Source organism: Panulirus ornatus, chromosome 18 (genome assembly GCF_036320965.1).
Source record: "Panulirus ornatus isolate Po-2019 chromosome 18, ASM3632096v1, whole genome shotgun sequence".
Lineage (NCBI taxonomy): Eukaryota > Metazoa > Arthropoda > Malacostraca > Decapoda > Palinuridae > Panulirus > Panulirus ornatus.
Genome location: NC_092241.1, coordinates 2,029,562 through 2,054,131, shown reverse-complemented (window position 1 = coordinate 2,054,131; position 24,570 = coordinate 2,029,562). Strand labels below are relative to the sequence as shown.

The following is a 24,570-nucleotide window of genomic DNA, read 5'->3' as shown; positions in this document are numbered from 1 at the left end:
GCCTTCACCCTCTCAATCAATACCCTCCCATATAATTTACCAGGAATACTCAACAAACTTATACCTCTGTAATTTGAGCACTCACTCTTATCCCCTTTGCCTTTTACAGTGGCACTATGCAAGCATTCCGCCAGTGCTCAGGCACCTCACCATGAATCATACATACATTAAATAACCTTACCAACCAGTCAACAATACAGTCACCCCCTTTTTTGATAAATTCCACCACAATACCATCCAAACCCGCTGACTTGCCGGCTTTCATCTTCCGCACAGCTTTTAGTACCTCTTCTCCGTTTACCAAATCATTCTCCCTAACCCTCTCACTTTGCACACCACCCCGACCAAAACACCCTATATCTGCCACTCTATCATCAAACACATTCAACAAACCTTCAAAATACTCACTCCATCTCCTTCTCACATCACCACTACTCGTTATCACTTGCCCATTAGCCCTCTTCAATAATGTTCCATTTGTTCCCTTGTCTTCCGCACTTTATTTACCTCTTTCCAAAGCATCTTTTTATTCTCCATAAAATGTAATGATACTCCCTCACTCCCACTCTCATTTGCCCTCTTTTCGCCCCTTGCACCTTTCTCTTGACCTCCTGCCTCTTTCTTTTATACATCTTCAAATCATTTCCATTATTTCTCTGAAAAAATCGTCCAAATGCCTTTCTCTTCTCTTTCACTAATAATCTTACTTCTTCATCCCACCACTCACTACCCTTTCTAATCTGCCCACCTCCCACGCTTCTCATGTCACAAGCATCTTTTACACAAGCCATCACTGCTTCCCTAGATACACACCATTTCTCCCCCACTCCCTTTACGCCCTTTGTTCTCACCTTTTTCCATTCTGTACTCAGTCTCTCCTGGTACTTCCTCACACAAGTCTCCTTCCCAAGTTCACTTTCTCTCACCACTCTCTTCACTCCAACATTCTCTCTTTTTTTCTGAAAACCTCTATAAATCTTCACCTTCGCCTCCTCAAAATAATGATGAGACATCCCTCCAGTTGCACCTCTAAGCACATTAACATCGAAAAGTCTCTCTTTCGCGCGCCTATCAATTAACACGTAATCCAATAACGCTCTCTGGCTATCTCTCCTACTTTCATGCGTATACTTACATATATCTCTCTTTTTAAACTAGGTATTCCTAATCACCAGTCCTTTTTTAGCAAACAAATCTACAAGCTCTTCACCATTTACATTTGCGACACTGCACACTCCGTGTACACCAATTATTCCCTCAACTGCCATATTACTCACCTTTGCATTCAAATTCCCATCTCTATAACCCGGTCTTGTGCATCAAAACTACTAACACACTCACTCAGCTACTACCAAAACACTTGCCTCTCATGATCTTTCTTCTCATGCCCAGGTGCATATGCACCAAAAATCACCCATCTCTCTCCAATCACTTTCAGTTTTACCCATATCAATCTAGAGTTTACTTTCTTATACTCTATCACATACTCCTATCACTCCTGTTTCAGGAGCAGTGCTACTCCTTCCCTTGCTCTTGTCCTCTCACTAACCCCCTTTACCCTTTAGCTTCGTTTCACTCAGAGCCAAAACATCCAGGTTTCTTTCCTCAATCATACTACCTATCTCTCCTTTTTTCTCATCTTGGTTACATCCACACACATTTAGACACCCGAGTTTGAGCCTTCGAGGAGGATAAGTCATAAGGAACATAGAATGAAATGATTTTAATTTAACATAATTTATCATCATCTCAATCTACGTTCCTTAAGGCATTACGTATTTGCAGTCCAGAGTATATCGATGATGAGTTTGAGAAGATATATTCTATTGGATCTAAGTTGAAGTACCATAGATCTTTTATTGATAAATCTCTTGAGTTAGCAAAGAAATCATTTTATAGAGGTGTGCCCAAACATCCCATTGACACCAAGAATCTTTTATTTATATCTTTTAATAGTAATTTTACTTTACTTCCCGTGTTGCTTAAACCCTTTATGTAAATGTTGCCTTCAGCAACAATAATACTATAAAGAATATCTTAATCAGAAATTCACTAGAAAATTCACCCGGGTGCATCTATAAATTGCCATGTAGAAATTGTGATAAGTTGTATGTTGGGCAGACTGGTAAGGATCTTTCTGTTAGACTTAAGCAACATAAATATAGTAAAAGAACGGGAGAAGAATCAAATGCCTATTCTAATCACGTTAAAAACTATAATCAATGTATTGACTGTATTAATGCCATCTCAGTTATCAACTCTAACTATTACCAAGAGAAATATCGTTGAATCTTCTATTACTAAATATACAAAGAATTGTAATCTTAGTATTAGTGATGCTTTATATAAAGTAGGTAGCTATATTGTTGATAGAATTTATAAAATGATAAGCTTATGATACGCTCGTTGTCTGTCTTGAACAATTGCATTTTACCAAATGCCGTCCTAACTACGTCTCTTCGGTATATATCAACTGACTGTTATATTTCTTTCTTGTGTCTCCCCCGTTGACGTGATCATTACACGAAAGTGCACTTGGGAACTTATCGTGTTTCATTTTCATTTTTCCAAAGGAAGGAACAGAGAATTGGGCCAGGTGAGGGTATTCCCTCAAGGCCCAGTCCTCTGTTCTTAACGCTACCTCGCTAATGCGGGAAATGGCGAATATTTTGAAAGAAAAAAAAAAAAATATACATATATATATATATACATATATACATATATATATATATATATGTATACATATATACATATATATGTATTGTTGACTGGTTGATAAGGTTATTTAATGTATGTATGACTCATGGTGAGGTGCCTGAGGATTGGCGGAATGCGTGCATAGTGCCATTGTACAAAGGCAAAGGGGATAAGAGTGAGTGCTCAAATTACAGAGGTATAAGTTTGCTGAGTATTCCTGGTAAATTATATGGGAGGGTATTGATTGAGAGGGTGAAGGCATGTACAGAGCATCAGATTGGGGAAGAGCAGTGTGGTTTCAGAAGTGGTAGAGGATGTGTGGATCAGGTGTTTGCTTTGAAGAATGTATGTGAGAAATACTTAGAAAAGCAAATGGATTTGTATGTAGCTTTTATGGATCTGGAGAAGGCATATGATAGAGTTGATAGAGATGCTCTGTGGAAGGTATTAAGAATATATGGTGTGGGAGGAAGTTGTTAGAAGCAGTGAAAAGTTTTTATCGAGGATGTAAGGCATGTGTACGTGTAGGAAGAGAGGAAAGTGATTGGTTCTCAGTGAATGTAGGTTTGCGGCAGGGGTGTGTGATGTCTCCATGGTTGTTTAATTTGTTTATGGATGGGGTTGTTAGGGAGGTAAATGTAAGAGTTTTGGAAAGAGGGGCAAATATGAAGTCTGTTGGGGATGAGAGAGCTTCGGAAGTGAGTCAGTTGTTGTTCGCTGATGACACAGCGCTGGTGGCTGATTCATGTGTGAAACTGCAGAAGCTGGTGACTGAGTTTGGTAAAGTGTGTGGAAGAAGAAAGTTAAGAGTAAATGTGAATAAGAGCAAGGTTATTAGGTACAGTAGGGTTGAGGGTCAAGTCAATTGGGAGGTGAGTTTGAATGGAGAAAAACTGGAGGAAGTGAAGTGTTTTAGATATCTGGGAGTGGATCTGGCAGCGGATGGAACCATGGAAGCGGAAGTGGATCATAGGGTGGGGGAGGGGGCGAAAATTCTGGGGGCCTTGAAGAATGTGTGGAAGTCGAGAACATTATCTCGGAAAGCAAAAATGGGTATGTTTGAAGGAATAGTGGTTCCAACAATGCTGTATGGTTGCGAGGCGTGGGCTATGGATAGAGTTGTGCGCAGGAGGATGGATGTGCTGAAATGAGATGTTTGAGGACAATGTGTGGTGTGAGGTGGTTTGATCGAGTGAGTAACGTAAGGGTAAGAGAGATGTGTGGAAATAAAAAGAGCGTGGTTGAGAGAGCAGAAGAGGGTGTTTTGAAGTGGTTTGGGCACATGGAGAGGATGAGTGAGGAAAGATTGACCAAGAGGATATATGTGTCGGAGGTGGAGGGAACAAGGAGAAGAGGGAGACCAAATTGGAGGTGGAAAGATGGAGTGAAAAAGATTTTGTGTGATCGGGGCCTGAACATGCAGGAGGGTGAAAGGAGGGCAAGGAATAGAGTGAATTGGAGCGATGTGGTATACCGGGGCTGACGTGCTGTCAGTGGATTGAATCAAGGCATGTGAAGCGTCTGGGGTAAACCATGGAAAGCTGTGTAGGTATGTATATTTGCGTGTGTGGACGTATGTATATACATGTGTATGGGGGGGGGGGTTTGGGCCATTTCTTTCTTCTGTTCCCTTGCGCTACCTCGCAAACGCGGGAGACAGCGACAAAGTATAAAAAAAAAAGAAAAAAAAATACATACGAATAAAGTGCATATGAACGCGCACCTTCATAGAACATACAAACCTCCAACAGCCAGGATCGAACCCGGGACCCCTGTGTAAGAGGCAGGCATGCTAACCGCTAGGCTATGGGCGGTGCATATACCTCCGCGTTGTACAGTTAGGTTCGGTAAAACGCTATTAGCTGGCTATGTGCGCCTGTTGGGAAATAACCGGTATAGACCCCGTTGCTCACCATTGTGAGACGAAGGGTTTTCGAGTACTTAGTATTCGAATAGTTGTTTCCTATTAGCCAGGCCCATAGCCTAGCGGTTAGCATGCCTGCCTCTTGCACAGGGGTCCCGGGTTCGATCCTGGCTGTTGGAGGTTTGTATGATATATATATATATATATATATCAAAGAATATAGAAAAAAAATAGGCGCAAACTGGACATTTCATACATCATTTTCCTCCTGTCGTAAATTTGATGTAAGGTAGCCTAACGTAGTGCTGGTTAATCTGGTGTAACTACTGGTGCAGCCGTTCATTCCATCCCTGAGTTGAAGGTCACTTTCTTCATTCTAGTGTCGATGGGACGGCGGCGCTGTCGACACTCTACGGTGCCCTGGTGGTCTCGTGCTGCTTTCTACCTTCCTGGTTCATCAAAACGCTGAAGACCAAGTACACAATCGCCGTGTGCATGCTTGGGTACTCCTCCTACGTAGCAGCACAGTTCTACCCCCAGCTATACACGCTGGTGCCCACTGCCATCATCCTGGGTCTGGGAGCTGCTCCTATGTGGTCAGCCAAATGCACCTACCTGACCAAGGTGTGTCTGACACTGTGGATCATCCATATGTTTATGATTTTTGATGCCAGTTTTACATAACTTTGCTTCTATGTCAAGGTAATAGGTCTATGAGTAAATTGTCTGTATATAAAGTATACAAAGTGTGTAACCATCTTCTACCTGTCCAGTCAGGGGCAAGATACGCCGAGCTAGTGGGAGATGACAGCGAGGTTATCATTACTCGCTTCTTCGGCATCTTCTTCCTGTTCTTCCAATCCACGCAGGTGTGGGGCAACCTCATCTCTTCTTCAGGTAGGTCATCTATCTTGTAAAACAAGAATCATTCTCCCAGGGAACACAGAGATGATACTAAAGTGTACAGTATTTCATAATTTCAAAGATGCATGTGTTTCTATTATAACACTATTCTGGTCTCTTCCGATATCATAAATAGCCTCGAAGCGATCCAGTAGCCTGTTGCTGATTGTATACCTTTTTATTCTCTCGCATTTCTTCATAAAGTGGTGTCACAATTGATATTTAATCCAAAAACACTATAATTTCTCTTCAGGGTACCTTTATTTGTCGTTCGGAAACAAAAGATTATTTCAGGTATTACTATATTTAATTCAAGTAATGTTTCCCCGATAGAATTAGTTGTTTACACAACAATGCAGACTTGTAATAAAGAATGGAAAGGCTCAACCCAAAGAATGGCATGTAATCTAGGTGACGTGGAATGTCTTGAGGGAATGAGATCTTTGCTTCTGGTTGACAACCTGATTCGGTGTCTGAGTCTTTTCCTATATATTTCTTATGATGTTAGCGGCATGTCTTTGCAATGAATCTGATGTTAGCGGCATCTCTAACCATGAAGGATATGCATGAAGGTCATAAAACTGGATCTGTACACCTCTAGTTAGTTAAATTCAGTTGGATTACACTTCATTGTGCCATCCTTCAAGTCTTGAAGGACTTTACAAGCTTAATTCGTATCATTTAGCACCAGAATACATGCCGTATTCTATAACGCATCAGTAACATACGATCTAACAGCTTATTTCTAATAAATGTGTCCCTTTGCTCATAGTGTGATAAACATAACATAGTTCATAGCATAAAAGGAAAACGTCAATTGAGCAATAAACTTGCATTAGGAAGACATCTGTTGTTCTCGATCAACTGTGCCGCAACCAGATAACATTCTCGGCTGTTCTTTACAAATTTCAATAATTCTAATTACAATCACTACTTTGTCGGCCTTTGAATTAGATTGAGTGCCACATAGTTAACCCAGAGTCTGGCTTTTTATGCTTACTTTATGACGCTGGAATGGTTCGAGTGCCGCCATTCGATCACTGTGCTGGCTTCAGTGACCACACTTTCCAATGTGACCCTTGAATTGGCCTGAATGCCACGTGGTTGATCCAGACATGGTTCCAGTTCCACATTCATAAGTTCCATAACTTTCTAAATGCTGTTCTAGTACCATCTTATGCTTACTTGATTTCCAACACGGCCAGTCCTTATGGTAAGCTTAACTTCAACTGCTTTACTGTTCAGCTAAGCTTATTGTCTCTTTATATCCCTTAAGCTGTTACAGTCTGTGCAACACGCCAAAATACTGGCTTTCCTTTTCACAGTTCTGTCAGTGGGCGTAGATAGTGAGGAAAAGACGGAAGAGGAGCTGCAGCAGTGTGGCTTCAATTTCTGCATACAGCCCACTTCTAACGACACAAACACGACCAGTTCCGATATTCCTGTATGGCAGATCTACACAATGGCTTCCATCTACCTCATTTTTTCTCTCATATCCTCCGTCATCATTTTGGCTTTTGTTGATCCTCTTTCCAGGTAAGCAGGTCAACAAATACATAGATGTCCCACGTGTTAGAATCTCAAATCAGATTGGATAGTTCGACAGAGACACTCGTAGATGTGAATGTGTTGAGGAGGGCGGCCGGTGGGATGTCTGATCATTACATTGGTAGAGGAGACGGTGAAGATTTACAGTTTTTGGAAAACATTTAAATGATACATTATATATATATATATATATATATATATATATATATATATATATATATATATATATATATATATTTTTTTTTTTTTTTTTTTTATACTTTGTCGCTGTCTCCCGCTTTTGCGAGGTAGCGCAAGGAAACAGACGAAAGAAATGGCCCAACCCCCCCCATACACATGTACATACACACGTCCACACACGCAAATATACATACCTGCACAGCTTTCCTTGGTTTACCCCGGACGCTTCACATGCCTTGATTCAATCCACTGACAGCACGTCAACCCCTGTATACCACATCGCTCCAATTCCCTCTATTCCTTGCCCTCCTTTCACCCTCCTGCATGTTCAGGCCCCGATCACACAAAATCCTTTTCACTCCATCTTTCCACCTCCAATTTGGTCTCCCTCTTCTCCTCGTTCCCTCCACCTCCGACACATATATCCTCTTGGTCAATCTTTCCTCACTCATTCTCTCCATGTGCCCAAACCACTTCAAAACACCCTCCTCCGCTCTCTCAACCACGCTCTTTCTATTTCCACACATCTCTCTTACCCTTACGCTACTTACTCGATCAAACCACCTCACACCACACATTGTCCTCAAACATCTCATTTCCAGCACATCCATCCTCCTGCGCACAACTATCCATAGCCCACGCCTCGCAACCATACAACATTGTTGGAACTACTATTCCTTCAAACATACCCATTTTTGCTTTCCGGGATAATGTTCTCGACTTCCACACATTTTTCAAGGCTCCCAAAATTTTCGCCCCCTCCCCCACCCTATGATCCACTTCCGCTTCCATGGTTCCATCCGCTGACAGATCCACTCCCAGATATCTAAAACACTTCACTTCCTCCAGTTTTTCTCCATTCAAACTCACCTCCCAATTGACCCGACCCTCCACCCTACTGTACCTAATAACCCCGCTCTTATTCACATATATATATATATATATATATATATATATATATATATATATATATATATATATATATATATATATATATATATATATATATATATATATATATATATATATATATATATATATATATATATATATATATATATATATATATATATATATATATATATATATATATACATGGGAGCAAATGGGAACTTCAGTGAAGGGCGCAAATGGGGAGGTGATAACAAGTAGTGGTGATGTGAGAAGGAGATGGAGTGAGTATTTTAAAGGTTTGTTGAATGTGTTTGACGATAGAGTGGCAGATATAGGGTGTTTTGGTCGAGGTGGTTTGCAAATTGAGAGGGTTAGGGAGAATGATTTGGTAAACAGAGAAAAGGTGGTAAAAGCTTTGCGGAAGATGCAAGCCGGCAAGGCAGCGGGTTTGCATAGTATTGCAGTGGAACTTATCAAAAAAGAGGGTGACTGTATTGTTGACTGGTGAGATGCCTGAGGACTGGCGGAATACTTGCATAGTGCCATTGTACAAAGGCAAAGAAGACAAAACTGAGTGGTCAAATTACAGAGGTAAAAGTTTGTTGAGTATTTCTGGTAAATTATATGGGAGGGTATTGATTGAGATGGTGAAGGCATGTACAGAGCATCAGATTGGGGAAGAGCAGTTTGGTTTCAGAAGTGGTAGAAGATGTGTGGATCACGTGTTTGCTTTGAAGAATGTATGTGAGAAATACTTAGAAAAGCAAATGAATTTGTATGTAGCATTTATGGATCTGGAGATGGCATATGATACAGTTGATAGAGATGCTCTGTAGAAGGTATTAAGAACATATGGTGTGGGAGGTAAGTTGTTAGAAGCAGTGAAAAGTTTTTATCGAGGATGTAAGGCATGTGTACGTGTAGGAAGAGAGGAAAGTGGTTGGTTCTCAGTGGATGTTGCTTTTGCGGTAGGAGTGCGTGATGTCTCCATGGTTGTTTAATTTGTTTATGGGTGGGGTTGTTAGTGAGGTGAATGCAAGAGTTTTGTAAAGAGGGGTAAGTCTGCAGTCTGTTGTGGATGAGAGAGCTTAAGAAGTGAGTCAGTTGTTGTTTCCTAATGATTCAGCGCTTGTGGCTGATTCGGGTGAGAAACTGCTGAAACTGGTGACTGAGTTTGGTAAAGTGTGTGAAAGAAGAAAGCTGAGAGTAAATGTGAATTAGAGCAAGGTTATTAGGTACAGTAGGGTTGAGAGACAAGTCAATTGTGAGGTAAGTTTAAATAGAGAAAAACTGGAGGAAGTAAAGTGTTTTAGATATCTGGCAGCGGATTTGGCAGTGGATGGAACCATAGAAGCGGAAGTGAATCATAGGGTGGGGGAGGAGGCGAAAGTTTTTGGAGCGTTGAAAAATGTGTGGAAGTCGAGAACGTTATCTTGGAAAGCAAAAATGGGTATGTTTGAAGGAATAGTGGTTCCAACAATGTTATATGGTTGCGAGGCGTGGGCTATAGATAGAGTTGTGCGGAGGAGGGTGGATGTGCTGGAAATGAGATGTTTCCGGACAGTATGTGGTGTGAGGTGGTTTGATCGAGTAATTAACGAAAGGGTAAGAGAGATATGTGGTAATAAAAAGAGTGTGGTTGAGAGAGCAGAAGAGGGTGTTTTGAAATGATTTGGTCACATGGAGAGAATGAGTGAGGAGAGATTGACAAAGAGGATATATGTGTCAGAGGTGGAGGGAACGAGGAGAAGTGGGAGACCAAATTGAAGGTGGAAAAATGGAGTGAAAAAGATTTTGAGTGATCGGTGCCTGACCAAGGAGGAGGGTGAAAGGCGTGCAAGGAATAGAGTGAATTGGAACGATGTGGTGTGCCGGGGTCGACGTGTTGTCAATGGATTGAACCAAGGCATGTGAAGCGTCTGGGGTAAACCATGGAAAGTTTTGTTGGGCCTGGATGTGTAAAGGGAGCTGTGGTTTCGGTGCATTATACATGACAGCTAGAGACTGAGTGTGAACGAATGTGGCTTTGTTGTCTTTTCCTAGCGCTACCTCGCGCACGTGCGGGGGGAGGGGGTTTTCATTTCATATGTGGCAGAATGGCGACGAAAATGAATAAAGGCAGCAACTATGGTTTACATATATACATACATGTATATGTATGTATATATAGCCTAACGGTAGCGCTCCCGCCTGTTGCACAGGGGTCCCGGGTTCGATCCTGGCTCTTGGAGGTCTGTATGTTCTATGAAGATGCGCGTTCATATGCGGGGGGCTGGAAATCCTCCCCTCTTTTTTTTTTTTAATTTTCCAAAAGAGGGAACAGAGAAGGGACCCAGGTGAGGATATTCCCTAAAGGGCCCAGTCCTCTGTTTTCAACGCTACCTCGCTAATGCGGAAAATGGCGAATAGTATGAAAGAAAGAAAGAAATATATATATATATATATATATATATATATATATATATATATATATATATATATATATATATATATATATATATATATATATATATATATATATATATATATATATATATATAATCGTACCATGAGAATATTACATTTTTTTGTTTTGTTATCATAGAGGTCTTTTGGTAGATCAAAAGTCCTACATGAATCTAGAAATTTTGTTACGATTTAAATTTCCCTCAATCTCTGCCGCTGTTTTGGAATAGACTCCAGTGATCCTAGTTATGAATTCCTGTACAGCTCAGAGTCAGACATCCTCTTTCAGTTTTCTCATTCCCATAAGGATCTTACCAAGCTTTGTTTTCTCTTGTAGGTTCATGTAACCTATATTACATACTAGAGGCCCTAGCATGATTTTTTATGTGGTAGGTTCGTGACCGACGAGACAAAAGATGCCACGGCTGGCAAGACGGGCCTGCAGCTGCTGGTGGCCACCTTCAACCACATGCGCCACCCGTACCAGCTGCTGATCATCCCGCTAACCATCTGGTCTGGTGTAGAGCAGGCTTTCCTCGGCGCCGATTACACCGCTGTGAGTATCCTTGCTTATGTCTGACCATACTAAAGGCATGACTTTTTCAGTTCTTTTTAAGTAAAGCCATTGGTCTACAGCAGCACTCTTGCCACGTTACATGAGTATAACTAAGTATATTTGAAATCCATGAAGACAATATGCTTAAACGTTCATGATTTAGATAAGACAGTCTTACAAAACTGAATCTGAATCTCTTAAAGTGAATATCTGTATGAATAGAAAGTTAATTTTCATGCAAATATATTTTATTGTTGGAACTACTGTTCCTTCAAACATGCTTATTTTTGCTCTTCAAGATAACGTTCTCTCCTTCCACACATTCTTCATCACTCCCAGAGCCTTCGCCTCCTCCCCCAGCCTGTGACACACTTTTTCTTCCATGGTTCCACTCGCTGCTAAGTCCACTCGCAGATATCTATAACACTTCACTTCCTCCTTTTTTTCTTCATTCCCAGTTAACTTGTTCTTCAACCATACTGCACTTAATAAACTTTCTCGTATCTACGCTTGCTCTTAACTTCCTCCTCTCACACAGCTTTCCAAACTTAGTCACTAACTTCTGCAGTTTTTCACTCCTATCAACCACCAGATTTGTGTCATCGGCGAACAACAACTGATTCACTTCCCAGGCCCCCTCATCCCCAAGGGACTGCATACTCGCCACTATCTCCAAAATTCTTACATGTACCTCCCTAACGACCTCACATCATAAACAAATCAAACAACCATGGAGACATTACACACCCCTGCCGCAGACCGACCTTCAATGGCAACCAATGACTCTCCTCTCTTCCTACTCGTACACATGCCTTACATCCTTGATAAAAACTTTTCACTGCCTCTAGCAGCTTACCTACCACACCATGTACTCTTAAAATCGTCCACAAAGCATCTCTATCAATCTCATATGCCTCCTCCATAAATGCTACATACAAATCCATCTATTTTTCTACGTATTTCTCAGATATTCTTCAAAGCAAACACCTGATCCACACATCCTCTACCACTTCTGAAACCACACTGCTTCTCCTGAATTTAATGCTCTGTACATGCCTTCACCTCTCAATCAATACCCTCCCATACAGTTTCCCGGGATTGCTCAACAAATTTATGCCTCTGTAGTTTGAACACTCACTTTTATCCATTTTACCTTTTTACAATGGCATTATGCATGCATTCCGCCAATCTTCAGGCACTTCACCATTATCCATACATACACTGAATATCATAACCAACCAATCAACAACACAGTCACCCCCTTTCTTAAAATATTCAACTGCAATACCATCCAAACCCGCCGCCATGCTGGATTTCGTCTTCAACAAAGCTTTTGCTACCTCTTCTCTCTTAACGAAAACATTATCCGTGACCCTTTCATTTCGCACACCACCCCAACCAAAACACCATACATCTGCCACTTTATCAACAATCACATTAAAAGAAAACCTTCAAAATACTCACTCCATCTCCTCACTTCATTACTACTTGTTATTACACCCCCCCCCCCCCCCCTGCCCCTTTCACCGATGTTTCCGTTTGTTCTCCTGTCTTACGTACGTTATTTACCTCCTTCCAAAACATTTTTTTATTCTCCCTAAAATCTAATGATACTCTCTCACCCAAAGGGAATCTGTTCACTTATCCTTTAGGATCTACATGAAGTCCTATCAACGCTCAGAGCTATTTTCATTATTTTTCGGTACATAATCCTTATGTAGACATATGTGTAGTTATGTCTACTTTTTTAAAAGCATTACACATATGTGATTCCACAAGTCTGGAAGATGAGTATAATCATATAAGACATATTATATATTTGACGACGTAAACACTTCCAATTTTCTGATAATTTGATTTACTTTTGATTAAGGTCTTACTGATAGTGTTATTTTATTGGAAGGTAACATTAAAAACAACGTTTTTAAGTAGCTGTCTTACATTAGATAAGTTAGGAGAATAAGGCAACATCAAACATTTAGATCTATCATCCTTTTCCACATTTTTGTTACTAGATGCATAAAATATCTTCTTAGCTTTCCAGTAAGCCTTGTTCATAAATCACTTCGGATATCATAACTACCCAAAGATACGTCTTATCCGACCACATTCGTCTACTAGGCTTAAGGGATCACACATTCGTAATGCTTTAAAATGACAGACGTAACTACATACATTTTTATAAAAGGATCATGTACTGAGAAATATTGAATATAGCTCTTAGAGTTGGTAGGCTTCCTGTAGATCTTGTAGGATAATTGATCAGGTTCCCTGGTAACCAACACATCAAGAAACGACAATTTGCCTTCTTTTCCCGATTCAGTCTTGAATTTGATGGTGGAGTGAATGTTATTTGATTAATTAGAGAAAGAGTCACAATCCTGGGAAGATGGCCATAAGGACCACACATCATCAACGTATCTAAGCCAAATTTTTGGATGATTACTAGCTGAAGTTAGAGTCTCAGTCTCGAAGTATTCCTTAAGTAAGTTACTAATGATAGGATTAAAGGGATTCCTCACATCAAGACCCAATTTCTGTCTATAGAAATTACCTTCATCATCTTGGAAAACATTATTGGAAAAACCGGGTTCTATCATGGGCATGGACAAGGCAAGACTGAGAACTGTTAATTTCCTCCTTAGTATGATGATTTCCTCAATGGGGACTTAAGTGAATAAGGAATTCACTGAAAACTAATGTTTACATTCAGGCAAATTAATGTTTCCTAGCCTTGCTTACAAAATTTAACTTATGCAAGTGAGAGATTATACTTGAAAATAGCTAAGGTGTTTAGCTAAACATATGGATAATTCATAACCAGAAAAATCAACAGAGGAGCTAATTGGTCTGAGAGAACATTCATCTTTGTGAGTTTTAGGGAGACAACATATATAAGGAAGAGAAGGATTAACCATCCTGACTGGCTTCAAAAGTCTTGGTGCTCATTTAATAATTGGTTGAGTCTAGAGTTGAAGGTCTTTATCACTAAGGTGACTGGATGCTAATCTTTCGTATGTTTCACTATCATTCAAAAGATCTGAAGTACACATCTATAATCAACGGTATTGAAAACACGAACTGACTAGTTTTATCACATTTTGTGATATGAATATCTCTATATTTCTTGAGATTTTTCTTGAGGTTTTCAATGGCTCTCTGAAACCTATGTGACATGTCACTCCACTCGGAAATGCTTCTTAGGTCGCCCTGTTATTTTTACCGTCTGGTTGAGATACTTGATGTTGTGAAAACATTATTTTGTCTCTGTCATGCATTGGTGTCATGCATTGGTGTCATGCATTGGTGTCATGCACTGGTGTCATGCACTGGTGTCATGCACTGGTGTCATGCATTGGTGTTATGCATTGGTGTCATGCACTGGTGTCATGCACTGGTGTCATGCATTGGTGTCATGCATTGGTGTCATGCATTGGTGTCATGCATTGGTGTCATGCATTGGTGTCATGGCCTAACTGTTCCTTTGATCTAAGCAAGTGCATTCGCCGAGGTGATTATTATCGCTCGGATTAATGCGGGTGTGTAGTGCTTGAGCTGGAAGGTTTAACCTGAAGTCATCTTTGATTTATCCGAAGCTTTTGATTAAACCTGATCTTTTTTCGATGGTAGTGAATATCATAATTCTTTTTATTTGACGAAAATGTTAAAGTTCAAAGCCTTAGTGTTCACCGGGCTGGACCTCACTCATCGCGGGGTGTGCACTTACAGAGTGCATACCTCCTGACGCCGTCTTGTTGCTCAACACAATAGTGTACTGAAGTATTCTCTCTGAACAGGCGTACGTGTCGTGTGGGCTGGGCGTCCACATGGTGGGTTACGTCATGATCTGCTACGGTGTGTGCGACGCAATCTGCTCCGTCAGCTTCAGTCCACTGGTCAAGCTGGTGGGCCGCGTGCCCATCTTCACTATGGGTTTCCTCATTAATCTGGCCGTCATCATCACTGTGAAATACTGGACGCCTAACCCCGACGACATTGTGGTTTTCTTCATCATCTCGGGGTTATGGGGAGTGTCTGACGCCGTTTGGCAGACGCAGATCAACGGTAAGTTAGAACCATGCCACTATTTCACAGTCATATTCATCCATATATTCAAAGATAATTTACCGGTATGATGTGTGTGACAGGTCAGCCACATGGTTGTATTAGATGTTGATAGCGTTCTATAGACCCGTTACAAGAGATGGGTTCTCATTACCAATAATTTCTGATTACACCTTCTCCACCTCCTCCTCAGCTTTGTATGGTGTCATCTTCCCCGGCAAGTCGGAGGCAGCATTCAGTAACTACCGCCTGTGGGAGTCTCTGGGTTTCATCATCGCGTATGCCTGCAGTACCATCCTTTGCATCCACTCCAAGGTCATCATCCTCCTGGTCTTCCTCGTGCTGGGCATCAGTGGTTATTACGTCATCGAAGTTATTGAGAGATTTGGAGGCCCCAAAAGAGACCACAGTGGAGAAGTTATCCCCCTGGACAAACGGTTCTCTGGATAATACTGAGAGTGAAGTTTCAAAGGTTCTATACGTGTTGGACGAGCTATGTTGAACAGACGCGTGTAGGGTCAGCTTGGTGCATAACCATATCAAGAGTCAAACCAGTTAGCTGAGTCTCCAATAACCGCGTCAGGCAAATTGGATTATAGTATCAACCTGTTTGATTCTGCTGATACCGCACACACACACACAACCCAGAATTAGAATTTAGTTAGGACAAAGAATTTCATAAATCAGTGGAAAGATTTTGATTAAGTACAACAGGCAGCGAGGACGCCAAAGCCCCGAATGTACACATAACAAATTACCCACACAAATATATCAAGGAAATTATCGTCATAATTAATTCTAATTCGTTTCTGTATTTCATCTAAAGTTTCATTTGTTCGCAATGCATCGCAAACAGATGTAAGTTATCTACTGCTTTTACCAAGGGTCCCATGTCATGTTATAAGCATACACACAGACACACACACACACACACACACACATATATATATATATGTATATATATATATATATATATATATATATATATATATATATATATATATATATATATATATATATATATATATATATATATATATATATATATATATATATATATATATATATATAATCAAACTCCTATGTAATTATTGTAAATGTCTTTCCAACACCTCTACAATAATGCATCAATTCTGAATGCGACACAGTGTATGCCCTTCATTAAAGCCTGTCTTCAGGTTTATTCATTTGAGGTCACGTTTTCTTGGGTGTGCAGCAAGGATGGTCCTGGTGTTGTTATCAGGACAGTACTTGTATGTATTCAATTAAATGTGATAGAATCTCTTACGCTTATTAGCTCAGTGTGTAAGATGACACATATAGTTGTTCATGCATCTCCAAAGACCATTGCAAGGGTCTCCTGCACTCGCAAGGATATGCGCCACGTAGAAGGGTAGAGAGGCCTCCTCTCCGTCTGTGGAAGATAATGAGACCGCTGTCGAAGGTGACGTCTTTTAGTGAAAGTCCGAGAACATCCTTGTCTACTAGTCCGGACTGCAGGCTTAAAAGTATGGTGGTGAAGTGTGTTCGTCTTGGCAGGGTTAACACAGGGAAGCTAAGATGTACGTGTTCGGAATCTACCGGTTAGACGTTATATCTTGGTCATGAGGGGTCTGTGATATGGTAAATATGTATTTGCAATGTTGATGAGATGGATGGAGTAAAGAAGGCACACGAGAAAGAGTGACTAGTGTATGTCTGGGGAGAATAGTTTTAGATAGACGTGTGTCTTTTGGGAGAGAGGCAAAGACTGGGTAGGAGAGATGGTTGTTTAGTATTTCTCAAGTCATTGTCGTGAAGACGTATTTTTACAATGTTGCTTTTCCTAAGAAAAGGATGTGGAGGAGAGGGGAAGGGGAGGCAGAGAATCAGATTGTGTAGGAGGCGGAGGTGAAAGGTTCAGATGATCTTTTGGTTTTACTCTGATATTGATGGGTGAATATGAAATATTATGTATGGATATGTGTATGTATGTATATGTGCAGGTATAGGCGTTTATGTACATATATGTGTGCATGAGTGGACGCCATTTAGTAAACAATCGCATGTTTAACAAGTGGCGTCCTTGCTTCGTCTCTTCGATGTATATCAACTGACGTATATTTCTCTCTTGTGTCTTACCTGATGATGTGATTATTACACGAAAGTGCACTTGGGAACTTATCGAGTTTCATTTTCCCCGTAGACTCATAGGAATATATATATATATATATATATATATATATATATATATATATATATATATATATATATATATATATATATATATATATATATATATATATATGAGCTGTGGTTTCGGTGCATTGTACATGACAGCTAGAGACTGAATGTGAACGAATGTGGCCTTTGTTGTCTTTCCTAGCGCTACCTCGCGCACATGCGGGGAGAGGGGGTTTTCATTTCATGTGTGGCGGGGTATGAATTATGTACATGTTTATATATGTATATGTCTGTGTGTGTGTATACACGTATACGTTGAGATGTAAAGGTATGTATATGTGTGTGTGGACGTGTATGTATATACATGTGTATGTGGGTGGGTTGGGCCATTCTTTCGTCTGTTTCCTTGAGCTACCACGCTAACGCGGGAGACAGCGACAAAGTATAATAATATGATAAAATATATATGTATAGCCAGACCCATAGCCTAGCAGTTAGCATTCCTGCCTCTTGCACAGGGGTCCCGGGTTCGATCCTGGCTGTTAGAGGTTTGTATTATATATATATATATATATATATATATATATATATATATATATATATATATATATATATATATATATATATATATATATATATATATATATATATATATATATATATATTCCCTGGGGATAGGGAAGAAAGAATACTTCCCACGTATTCCCTGCGTGTCGCAGAAGGCGACTAAAAGGGGAGGGAGCGGGTGGCTGGAAATCCTCCCCTCTCGTTTTCTTTTTTTTTTTTATTTTTCAAAAGAAGGAACAGAGGAGGGGGCCAAGTGAGAATATTCCCTCAAAGGCCCAGTCCTCTGTTTTTAACGCTTCCTCGCTAACGCGGGAAATGGCGAATAGTATGAAAGAAAAGAAAGATATATATATATATATATATATATATATATATATATATATATATATATATATATATATATATATATATATATATATATATATATATATATATATATATATATATATATATATATATTCTTTCATACCGTTCGCCTTTGAGGGAATATCCTCATCTGGCCCCCTCCTCTGTTCCTTCTTTGGGGGAAAAAAAAAACTAGAGGAGAGGATTTCCAGCCCCCCGCTCCCTCCCCTTTTACTCGCCTTCTACGACACGCAAGGAATACGTGAGAAGTATTCTTTCTCCCCTATCCCCAGGGATAATATACATATATATATATATATATATATATATATATATATATATATATATATATATATATATATATATATATATATATATATATATATATATAAATAGATAGATAGATAGATAGATAGATAGATAGATATATAGATAGATACATATATGTGTCATCTCACGGGCTGCCTGAGAGTTCTTCTACCTGATTGGCTGTTGCTCCCTCTACTCTGCACCTCGCTTATAAAGAATGAGGTTGCTGCTCTCGCTATACACACAAAAACCTTCCCAATGGTTTATGTTATTACTTACACTGATATATGCAGCTTCAACTTTTTTTTCATTCTCTTTGTTGAACCTTTATTTGATATTACAGGACCGTTCAGGTGTCCATACCTGCCAACATGAACCACTATAGAATTGGATGTCCTATGAGCTCTTACATTGTTTTTGTACTCAGATATGTATTTCTCAAGCCCATGTCCTCGTTCTTCATAGTATAAAGAAGGGCAACTATTACAGGTTATTCTAGACAGAGTTTGACCTCGGAATCAGTATCTAAACAGAAACTATAAGTGGTCTACGGATGACATGGATAAAGGCTTTGTGCAGGGAATATCCGCGTGTTATCAAGCAAAGTCTAGCTAAGAAAGAAAAATATACGATTCGTAAAAGATTCTGCGAAGCTTTCCATGACCTAGGTGAAGAGAGCAGTATTGTGACCAGAAGTGCTGATAAATAAGGTGGCGTGATGGTGTTGAATAAAAGTGATTACGTAATCAAGATGTTGTATCTACTGAGCAACAACAGAACATGCCAAAGAAAACCGGATAGATACGCAAAAACTGAGGCGGATACGTTTACAGTGCAGGCTAGGACAGTATAAAGAAAATCAGAAAGGTAAAATATTGCTTAATCTACTGGAGGAGGCACCAAGACCGTCCAGGATGTACGGCCTACCTAAAGCACACAAACCGAATATTCCAGTTCCGCCCATAACATCAGGGATCAGCAGTACACCACAAAGGTTAGCCAAGTGTCTGGCCAAACCACTATCCAAGGTACTAGGATCCATTAATGGCGCTTACATACGAAACTCCTCGCACCTGATTAATAGACTGAAAGATATGAATTTCATTAATAAGAAACTCGCCAACTTTGATGTAAAATCACTATTTACGAATGTTTTAGGAGAAGGGGTAATGGAAGCTGTAAAAAGAGTTGTGGGTAACTTTAGAGAATAATGATCTGCCTGTACAGAAGTGAGATTATTTAAGATTCGTTTCTCTTTGCGCTAGATTTGGTGCATTGACTTTTAATGATAATGAATACAGACAGTGCTATGGCTTAGCCATGGGCAGCTCACTCTCAGTGGTAATGGCATGTTTGTATATGGAGGTGTTCGAAGCAGACTGATGTATGGCTATAATGGGAAGAAATAGTAGATGGATGAGGTATGTCGATGATGTAATTGTACCCGGAAGGAGAGATACTGATAACAAGTTAAGGAGACTGAACAATGTTGATGAAAATATCCACTTCACTGTAGAGTTAGAGAATGATTGCCGTATCTGGACACTGTTATTCACAGGATATATGAGAATGTAAGGTTTTCTGTATAAACAAAACCCACCAACAGGGACGATTTTATTCACTATTACTCAGGTCATAATGAGAGCATAAAGACAGGGATTGCCTTCTTAAGAGCTTTCCATATATGTAGTAAGAAATTTCTAGAAACTAATATATCCTGAAGGACTTATGTGTAAACTAAGAATGAGGGCTAGGGAAATAAACAGATGGGAAAAGAATAATGATGAGAATACACAGACTAGTTTTATCACTGTTCAACCTCAAAAAACATTTTAGACCTGGATGATTTTCTCATGAAAGCAGGTGTAAGAGTAGCTAGAGCGTCCGGCATTGTGATAGGAGAAGCAGTAAAACCTAAATGCAACGATCCTGCTAATGAAAATTGCTTAGTATATAAAATACACTGTAATAACTGCCCATCTTCCTACTATGGTGAGTCACGACGTGGGATTGAGAACCGTATAACTGAGAACAGAAAGAATGTAGGAGCTCTTAGGGAATCCGACTGTATAGTAGTTCATGTTGACAGGTATGGAAACCTCCCTAACTGGAACGGTGCTGTAGAATTAAGCAAAAGCTAAATCAAAAGAATAAGGAAAAGAATTGAAGCTGCGTATATCAATGTAAAAAATGATATAAACCTTAGGGAAGTTTTATTGAGTATATCGAAAGCAGCAAGCTCATTGGTTGTAAGCGAGGTGCAGAGTAGGAAGTGCAAGAGCCAATCAGGAAGAGGAATTACTTACTTATGCATATAAATCACCCATCACTTTTACCGGTTTCGTACACCAAAACTGCTGACACTCACTCAGCTGCTCCCAAAACACTTGCCTCTCATGATCATATTTCTCATGACCAGGTGCATAAGCATCAATAATCACTCATCTCTCGCCATCCACTTTAGGCTTTATCCATATAAGTCTGGAATTTACTTCCCTGCACTCAATCACACACTCCCACAACTCCTGCTTCAGTAGTAGTGCTACTCCTTCCTTAGCTCTTGCCCCCTCACTAACACCTGACTTTACTAGCAAGACGTTTCCAAACCATTTTCCCCCTTTACCCTTAAGCATCGTTTCACTCAGAGCCAGAACATCCAGCTTTCTTTTCTCAAATATACTACCAACCTCTCCTTTCTTATCGTGGGAACTTATCGTGTTTCATATCCCAAGTGCATTCATAGGAATAGCTTGATCATGCTATTTTTTGAAATATTTTTTGAAATATATATATATATATATATATATATATATTTATAAACATATATATATATATATATATATATATACATATATATATATATATATATATATATATATATATATATATATATATATATATATATATATATATATATATATATATATATATATATATATATATATATATTTATAAACATATATATATATATATATATATATATATATATATATATATATATATATATATATATATATATATATATATGTTTATAAATATATATATATATATATATATATATATATATATATATATATATATATATATATATATATATATATTTATAAACATATATATATATATATATATATATATATATATATATATATATATATATATATATATATATATATATATATATATATATATATATATATATATATATATATGTTTATAAATATATATATATATATATATATATATATATATATATATATATATACATATATATATATATATATATATATATATATATATATATATATATATATATATATATCTTTTTCTTTCAAACTATTCGCCATTACCCGCGCTAGCGAGGTAGCGTTAAGAACAGAGGGCTGGGCCTTTGAGGGAATATCCTCACCTGGCCCCCTTCTCTGCTTCTTCCTCTGGAAAATAAAAAAAAAAATGAGAGGGGAGGATTTCCAGCCCCACGCTCCCTCCTCTTTTAGTCGCCTTCTACGACACACAGGGATTACGTGAGAAGTGTTCTTTCTTCTCTATCCCCAGGGATGATATATATATATACACATATATATATATATATATATATATATATATATATATATATATATATATATATATATATATATATATATATATATATATATATATATATATATATATATATATATATATATATATATATATATATATGTTGTGGATGAGTGAGCTTGGGAAGTGAGTCAGTTGTTCGCTGATGAGACAGCGCTGGTGGCTGATTCATGTGAGAAACTGAAGAAGCTGGTGACTGAGTTTGGTAAAGTGTGTGAAAGAAGAAAGTTAAGAGTAAATGTGAATAAGAGCAAGGTTATTAGGTACAGTAGGGTTGAGGGTCAAGTCAATTGGGAGGTAAGTTTGAATGGAGAAAAACTGGAGGAAGTAAAGTGTTTTAGATATCTGGGAGTGGATCTGGCAGCGGATGGAACCATGGAAGCGGAAGTGGATCATAGGGTGTGGGAGGGGGCGAAAATCCTGGGAGCCTTGAAGAATGTGTGGAAGTCGAGAACATTATCTCGGAAAGCAAAAATGGGTATGTTTGAAGGAATAGTAGTTCCAACAATTTTGTATGGTTGCGAGGCGTGGGCTATGGATAGAGTTGAGGGCAGGAGGGTGGATGTGCTGGAAATGAGATGTTTGAGGACAATGTGTGGTGTGAGGTGGTTTGATCGAGTAAGTAACGTAAGGGTAAGAGAGATGTGTGGAAATATGTAGAGCGTGGTTGAGAGAGCAGAAGAGGGTGTTTTGAAATGGTTTGGTCACATGGAGAAAATGAGTGATGAAAGATTGACAAAGAGGATATATGTGTCAGAGGTAGAGGGAACGAGAAGTGGGAGACCAATTTGGAGGTAGAAGGATGGAGTTAAAAAGATTTTGAGCGATCGGGGCCTGAACATACAGAAGGGTGAAAGGCGTGCAAGGACTTGAGTGAACTGGAACGATGTGGTATACCGGGGTCGACGTGCTGTCAGTGGATTGAACCAGGGCATGTGATGGAAAGTTTTGTGGGGCCCGGATGTGGAAAGGGAGCTGTAGTTTCGGTGCATTACACATGACAGCTAGAGGCTGAGTGTGAACGAATGTGGCCTTTGTTGTCTTTTTCTAGCGCTGCTTCGCGCCGTGTGTGTGTGTGTATGTGTGTGTGTGTGTGTGTGTTGGGGGGGGGGGGATTTCATGTGTGGCGGGGTGGCAACGAGAGTGGATGAAGGCAGCAAGTATGAGTATGTACTTGTGTATATATGTATATGTCTGTGTATGTATATGTATGTATACGTTGAAAAGTATAGGTATGTATATGTGCGTTATCTAGCTATCTCGCTAACGCCGGAGACAGCGACAAAGTGCAATAATAGAAAAATGATGCATATATATATATATATATATATATATATATATATATATATATATTATATATATATATATATATATATATATATATATATATATATATATATATATATATATATATATATATATATATATATATATATATATATATATATGTTGTAACTTTCATGATTTCATCGATGAAGACTATATTGTTTTTTTCATTAATGTATACTGTATATCTCATTTCTGTTTGAGTAAAATATTTGGTACAAGTTGATATCTAGTTGTATTAAGGTGTGCAACATGCGTTTGTTTAAACAGTGTAATCATTGGGTAATGTGCCACTCAGGCTGTGATAGGTTGTTCACAAACTTCCCATATTCCCTACAAATGTGATTGCAATGTGATTTTCATTGTTAATATGAATCAATAAGTTCATAATGATTTTTGTATAAGACGAAGAAATAGATCAATATAATATTTTTTCTCAAACCTCTTTTCTTGCAACTAAAGTTACATCCCTAAATTTAGACCAAAACAGATCGGTTTTGGAAGCGTGATGTATCCGGGTTATGTTAATGTCCGACCACAGGGCAGATGACCATACCTTGACAACTCTGCAGATGAGGACAAACCAATGGAAAATTATATATAATTACGTGCAAAAATGAAATATCGCAGGAGACACTAGGTGTCTGTAAAAGTTAACAGAATAGGTGGGTTTGACGTTCATCAGAGTATGTGGTATGTAATGCGAATGACAAGAGGATCAAGGAGACCACTCTCAAGGTGTAAGTCTGCCAGGAACACTACAAAGATTAGATTATCAAGAAAGATCTTGGAATATTAGTAAGAAAAATACTTTATCAAAAGAAGAATGTTGGTAGAGGTTTACTCGCTACTGGCATTTATGAAAAGAGCATATAGGGTCATAAATGGAGGTGTATTTACGAAACTTTGTCCGACATAAGAGATAGCTGAAGCTGAGTGTGGGTATCATTGTGGAGTTCCTGTTTAAAGAAGCATATATAGAAGTTCGAGAAGGTGCAGTATTTTGCAGATAGACTGGTGCCAATATTGGTGAGTCTGAGCTGTGAGAAGGAATGGAAATTACAGCTGCTGCCTTCCTATAAAAGTGCATTGGAAAGAGCGAATCTTGTAC

The 24,570-nt window shown here is 38.8% G+C and overlaps 1 protein-coding gene across 1 annotated transcript in view; it reads left to right on the top strand.

The window, feature by feature from the left end:
* The window catches only part of LOC139754956 (UNC93-like protein), an 87,793-nt gene extending 69,847 nt beyond the window's left edge, over nt 1-17,946 (top strand). The window contains exons 4-9 of the mRNA XM_071672780.1: nt 4,942-5,185; nt 5,335-5,458; nt 6,790-7,000; nt 10,925-11,087; nt 14,885-15,152; nt 15,346-17,946. Coding sequence (XP_071528881.1) covers nt 4,942-5,185; nt 5,335-5,458; nt 6,790-7,000; nt 10,925-11,087; nt 14,885-15,152; nt 15,346-15,602 — 1,267 coding nt within the window. The 3' untranslated portion in view covers nt 15,603-17,946. The remainder of the gene's footprint in view (nt 1-4,941; nt 5,186-5,334; nt 5,459-6,789; nt 7,001-10,924; nt 11,088-14,884; nt 15,153-15,345) is intronic.
* The last annotated feature ends 6,624 nt before the right edge of the window (nt 17,947-24,570 follow it).